Source organism: Pelmatolapia mariae, linkage group LG17, assembly GCF_036321145.2.
Source record: "Pelmatolapia mariae isolate MD_Pm_ZW linkage group LG17, Pm_UMD_F_2, whole genome shotgun sequence".
In the NCBI taxonomy this organism is placed as follows: domain Eukaryota; kingdom Metazoa; phylum Chordata; class Actinopteri; order Cichliformes; family Cichlidae; genus Pelmatolapia; species Pelmatolapia mariae.
In genome coordinates, this window is record NC_086242.1 from 28,393,329 (window position 1) to 28,400,071 (window position 6,743).

The following is a 6,743-nucleotide window of genomic DNA, read 5'->3' on the forward strand; positions in this document are numbered from 1 at the left end:
TAGCAGCCTTTTGCCAAAGCAAATCAATTGTTTAGTGGAGTCTACGAACAAATGCCAGAGTGGAAAAGGTGCATTTAAAACATTTTTTTTGCTATATGACGTGAAACAGTAAGATTGACTCATGCAAGCAGTCCTTTACTGACAATGTGTTTAATGTAGAAAAATGTAATGCCAAATAGTTTTCCTTCTTTTCATTACACTTGAGCCTTTGTGTGTGTATTTAAAAACAGTTTTATAGGCTTTATGACCTGGCTGCAGCTGGCTTGAATTCGGGGTCTTTAGCGAAGAGTTCATCCACATTTTTATGCTTTCCCGCTGTGGTGGGGCACTGGGCAGAGACTGAGGTTGGGAAGGGCTCGATGGTGGGCTCCATCTGTCCACGAATCTGAGGGTCGGGTTTAAGTGGGAGAGTGACTCCAACTCCAGGGCCACCAACTGGGACATCAGGGAAGGAAGGCAGGGTCACAGGCTGGCCCAAGGCGGGCAGGACTATCACTGTTCCCTGTGGTTCATCGTGGGGTGTGTTCTCATGTTCGTGCTTGTGGTGATGGTGGTGGTGCTCGTGTTCATGCAGGTGACCATGCTTGTGGTCATGGTCCAGAGCCAGCTCGTGGTCATGTTCATGTGTGTGCACACCTAGAGCATGCTTATAGTTGTGGTGTTGGTTGGGAGAGTCACCGCTGTGGTTGTGTGCCTTGGCGTGATGAGCGTGCACGTGATCATGATTCAGACCGTGGTCGTGGGAGTGGTCATGAGCGTGCCTGTGGGCGCTGCCTGTGGCATGATCATGTGTGTGGTGGTGATCATGGTCATCAGTGTGGTTGTGGGTGTGGCCATGATGAGAGCTGCACTTGGTGTGATCGTGTGCGTGGTCGTGTGTTTGGTCTTGGTCGTGGCTGTGTGAGTGTGTGTCATTGTGGCTGTGGTCAGTCCCTCGGCCCAGCAGGTGGAGCTTCTTCTCTCTCTCAGCAGCCTGGAGAAGAGATAAAGAGTGAACAGTGTATTATAGGTTTGCAACCTCTAATGGCCATGTGAATAAAATATGGGCTGGTGCTTCCATCTTCAGATTTTCAAGGCCCACTTAAGTCCTGAAAATAACAAACAGCAATTTTGGCCTCATAGCTATGGTCCCCCTTCACGACAACAGCACAGAGTGAATTTTATTTTTTAACTCTTCTATCTGGACAATTAGAGCTTCAAAATAGAGGTGTACTAGTTGTGACTGAGAATTTTGACAGGCTAAAGCACTGTAGCAGATCTGTTTGCCAAACTTTAGGGGTATGGTGTTAACAAAACTTTGGATGTGTCCATCTGATTCTGTAGTTTAAAAAAACACATCCTCATTGGAGGTATACGGCAAAGACATGTATAAACAGTTTGTGTTAATTTAGTTTGTTCCAAAACACTGCGTGCAGTGAATTAAAATTAAAATCACACAATCCACCAATCATCCTTTTTTTTTTTCTTATGCTGTAAAAAGACATTGAAGTTATACAGCGAAACCATCTAAAAGAGTCTCACCTCAGGCTCATAGATCTCACATGCTACCTGAATATGCTCATCGTCATTGAGAGCGTGGAAGAGGGATGCCTTACAGAAACCCTTGTGCTGAGGAGAGAAAAAGAAGAAAAAGTAAGAGCACAATAATTATGCCTGTGGTTTTACTACAGTGTCAAGGCCTTTACACGTACAGTTTGTGCAGATGTTTCTTGTTTTAAAAGTACTTTTGGACTAATTTTTTTGGATCAAGTTCAGTTTTTCTGATTCTCGAATGTGAATAAACAGATTGGACCAATCAGACCACTGCATTTGGCAAGTGTGCTTGCAGCTCAAAGGCATACCAGTACTGAATATACAACGATACGGAAATAGGTTTTTAATTCTAAGCAGCTAGATGCTGCTCTGGATCATACGGCTATCTGAAAAATATTTCTCTGCCTCCTCAGGTGTGGTCTGCCCACAAGAGCTCAGACTTCCTCACTTACCTCCTGAATTATGTACAAAAGCAGCTGTGATGCAGCTTCACCTCTTGGATTAAAGCAAGAAATTCTTCTTGCTGCTGCCTTCTATTTAGAATTGGATGAGTCCAGAATGGGCAGCACAGTGGCAGCACAGCAAGAAGGTCCTGAATTCAATTCCACCATCAGGCCAGGGTCTTTCTGTGTGGAGTTTGCATGTTCTCCCCGTGTTTGCATGGGTTCTCCTCCCACAGTCCAAAGACATGCACTTTGTGGGGATAGGTTAATTGAAACGTCTAAATTGCCCATAGGTGTGAGTGCAAATGGTTGTCTGTCCCTGTGTGTTAGCCCTGCGACAGACTGGCGACCTGTCCAGGGTGTACCCCGCCTCTCGCCCTACGACAGCTGGGATAGGCTCCAGTACCCCCCGCGACCCTGAAAAGGGTAAGCAGAAGCGAATGGATGTCTGGATGAATCCAGAATCTCAGTTTCTTTGTTTTCTTGTTTAGAAACCTTACGACCAACTCATCGTCACTTGATGCCATTACACTACAAATTTGCATCTGAAAACTTTGTAGTTTTATGTTGTTTTTTCTAAACTAGGCAAACTAAATATCAAAGTAATCTCCTGCTGTCATACACAAGCCACTGATATGAAGCTAGAACATACTAAGCTTTGAGCAGCAAATGAAGGTAGGGCTGCACGATTTTGCATTAAATGAGAATCACGTTTTTTTTGCTTAGAATTGAGATCACGATTCTCTCACGATTTTCTTTTCCAATATAAATATTTATCGCACTTATTAACTGCACATCAACTTCGTAACAGTTGAGACTGAACATAAAAACAATAAATAAACACAAACACAATAAATGTCTCACATTTTGTCGTTGCCGCAAAATGTTGTACTGCTTGTAATTCCGTCTCCACCGTTGCTCGACACTGCGTGTATAGAGCAGGTAGTGCAACATTTTTAAAATAGTTGCGGGACGGCACTGTGTAGCGTTTGTCTAGGGTGTTGATCATTTTCCTAAATCCCTGTTTTGAACAGTGTTGATGGGAGCCATATCTTTGGTCAGGTGATAAGTAATAGCCTCCGTAATTTCTTTGAGCCTGCGGGAGTTCGACGGGTATGGGGAAGCGCTGTATAAGGTTCCCGTTATTGATGTTTGGGTGGTTGACCAGGACGGATTTTCTCCTGTCACTTTCTTGGCCTTTACAGCTTCGTCATCTCTCACGTGCTCTCCGTTGTTTTTTCCCCTGCCAGCTGACTTCTGTATCACGTGGTATAAGACTCCGCCCTTGTTATTTGTTGAGCAGGAAGAGTGAGCGCATGTTTTCATGCAGCTTATGTCCCGGATCAAAATGCGGTACAATCGTCATCTTTTTTTTTTTTTTTAAATCGTTGTCATTTCGAAATGAGATCGCACATAACTATGAATTGAGATCGCGATTTTCTAACGATTAATTGTGCAGCCCTAAATGAAGGTCTTTTCCTTGCACTGTTAGAAAGTAAAACAATCCCCTGATGGAGAAGGTGAGTTGAACTTGATTTCATTTGAGAATAAACAGGGCAAAACCTAGAAGATGAAAGATTAATAAAAGACTCACAGCAAACTCGCATTCCATGGGTGGGCAATGTTCATCTGCTCCTGCCCTCCGGGGGCAGGTGGTCTCCTGGATGGTGTATTCCACATGGTACATCCTACCTGCGACAACCTGGACACACAAAGACACAGAGAGAAAGGAAAAAGCCTAAATTAAGGAAGAGACTTGATATAAAATCATGTGTGAGACTTGGGGCAGCATAGTTAGTGATATTCTGTGGTGGTGTCGGATACAGCAAAGAATACATTTTAATAACCACTACTGTGATTCTTTTTTCACACAGTGACTAGTTAACAGAATAGCCATTGGCAAGTCTGGGGGTGGTGCAGCGCCCCCTGTCACGAAAGTAAGACATAGTCCAAATGCAAAAAAATGAAAAAGATTAAAGTTTTAAAAAATATTTTAAGCACTATTCTCGTTCTTATTTTTGTCAGAAATATGTGATTAAGGAAGTTGTGCGAAATTTTCCCGTTCTGTTTAATTAAATTAAATTAATTTTAATTCAGTTTTTTTATATAGCCTCAAGGCATTTTATATTGTAAGGTAGAGACCCTACAAAAATACAGAGATAAACCCAGTAATCAAATCACCAGTGGGAAGGAAAAACTCCCTTTTAACAGGAAGAAACCTCCAGCAGAATCAGGCTCAGGGAGAGGCGGGGCCATCTGCCATCACTATTTGGGGAGACAAACAAATTAGCTTTGTTTCTTCTGTTTTCTGTCTGTTTCTTCTTGGCTGCTGGGCTGTGGTCTGGTAGTTTCAAGACTGAGATACTTTTTAGTGCAATATTAGAATGTGACAAGATGAATGGACAACTGTACACATTTTATTTCTTAGAACCTGGAACCTGTATACGTTGCTCCACTTTGTCACTTCCTGCAGCCTGTATAGTTCTGCTGAGTCATGTAACTGCAGGTCAACGCAACACAGCAGAGCAGGAAAGAGTGGGTGGAGCAAAATGTGTCTTAATGTAAGTACCAGAGTACCAGTACAGTAGTAGTACCAGATTAGGTATGGATACAATTAGTATCAATCCAGGCAGAGCAGTGCCACTACCATAAAAATTAATGTGGCTCCTTTCTGTTTATACCAGATTTGGTAGAAAACTTTCTGAAATATTGTACAGTTTATGCAAACTTTACTTACTGGCTACTGTAGTTATTTAATCTATTTTTTGCGTAGGAGCTTCTCTGTGTGGTTCCATTAAATTTGATGGTGTAAATTTGTAATGGGGAATTCTGCCACCTTACTCTCAGCCTTGACAGTGCATGATGAGAATATATATATACAATAAAAGAGCAGAGGATACATTATGTCACACATCTTAATTTTGATCTCCCTACCTGTGAAGTAGCGCGGGAGATTTTGAGCAGAGCAAAACGATTGGCCAGGCCACTCTGCTGATTGAACCTCTCCAGAGAGTGGGTCACAGCCTTCTGAACTTTATCGTGACTGTGGTCAGTTAAACCTGGACAGCCAGCACAGGACTGATGCACCCTACCTGCAGGAATAGAGCAGAACAAAAAGTCATTTTAATTATGAAGAAACTGTTGCACTCCACAAAAACATGTTCTAAGTCTGGACCTTGTTGTCTTTGTAGATATGATGGTTGAATTTGAATGAAAACCACAATCATTTCTTTTTGATACGTATAATATTTTTCATACCTGGTCTGATAGCACACTTGTATTTGTAGAGACGAACCACTCTGTGTACCTTACTGATGAAGATAGCAGCTTTGCATCGTCCATATACCTGCAAACACAAATACAATACATGATGTTACTGTACTACTCATACATACAGCATCACATTCGCAAAAGAGTTTATTTAGATTTTTTTTAAACATTTTTTTATACCTTTTTATAAATGTATTACTGTTAGCTGAAAGAACAATGACAATATCTTGTTATACCAAATATCTTTATTCACCTGCCAACTTCTGAACTATTGCTTATGGAACACAAAACTAAGATGCTCACTATGTTAAAACAGAAACATTTAAGATTGTAAGAAAGCCTTAAGCAGAACACAAGAGACAGTAATGAAAAAATCAGGACTAACACATGTATTAATTATATACGCATACAGATTTTTGGTAAACTTGTTGATGAGAATTTGCACATGCAGTGTTTGTGTGTGTTTTTTCTAACCTGCGTATTGCCACTACGAATGTCACAGCTCTTCCAGTCCTTATTGCTGAGTACGCTGCAGTTGGTCTCCACAACATCCAGATTCAGGTAGAAGACCACACCATTCGGTCCCTGCAACACACACAAATTTAATCAAACATTATTTACAGGCAGTAAAATGCTAATGGGATTTATTTTCAGTGGTTACTCGTTTAATTTGTCTTCTGATCTTTCACATGATCATTTGTTTTTCACCTCATTTGCCTAACATGGCATCACTTTATGATTTTATGAATTTCAGTATTCCAGTAATGCCAAAATACACTGAACTGGTCTGGACTCTGCTAGAAAGTAATTCTGCCTTAAACAGCTCTGGTCTACCATACAGTAATAATACTGGAAGCTCAGCTTACATGTCTCTTTGTGTGGGCGTTGGACAGGCGGTGCAGACTGAAGATGTAGCCCTCCTTTCTGTCCTGGTTGATTTTGGTAAGAGCCAGTTCAGCAGCTGCTTTTGTTGATGCGTCTTCACATGAGCCTGGTGCTATGCCACCATGCTCCACTGGTGCACCATTGATGGTCACACAACCCAACGCCAGCAGCAGCGATAACAGCACACAGGTCTTCATGGTAAAGGCCTGGGACGACTCTCTCTCTTAAACACCGATGTGCAGAGACAGAGAGGTCACATTTTATATCCTGCTACTGTTTAAGTCCCCCCCATTCCACCCACACACACCTCTTGTCAATGGTAAATATAACCATTGACCCCTACCTCTCAAAAAGTCATGCTCACCTATCATCCAGCCAATCACATGCAGTGCACACTTGCACAACGGAGCTTATCAGTTGTTAGATAATTACTCATGCAATCTATCTCTTCTTTTGGATCAGCGTGTGCAACCAGTTTGTTGAAGGTCATATGATCTACTCTTGGCACTGAGTTAAATCAAGGACGAAGCTTAATGTTTGTTCAATAAAAACAGCAAAAAGGTAAAAAATGATAGCGAGTAATCAAAGCAGCAACTAATCTCACACTGCTAT

The 6,743-nt window shown here is 41.8% G+C and overlaps 1 protein-coding gene across 1 annotated transcript; it reads right to left on the reverse strand.

Annotated features, from left to right (window-relative positions):
• Positions 1–241: 241 nt before the first annotated feature.
• Positions 242–6,328, reverse strand: LOC134646679 (histidine-rich glycoprotein-like). Its single transcript, XM_063500541.1, has 7 exons — positions 6,113–6,328; positions 5,721–5,831; positions 5,235–5,322; positions 4,911–5,068; positions 3,571–3,678; positions 1,522–1,608; positions 242–973 (listed from the first exon to the last, which is right to left on the reverse strand). Exons 1-7 carry the CDS (start codon positions 6,326–6,328, stop codon positions 242–244), a joined length of 1,500 nt encoding a protein of 499 aa, XP_063356611.1.
• Positions 6,329–6,743: the final 415 nt, after the last annotated feature.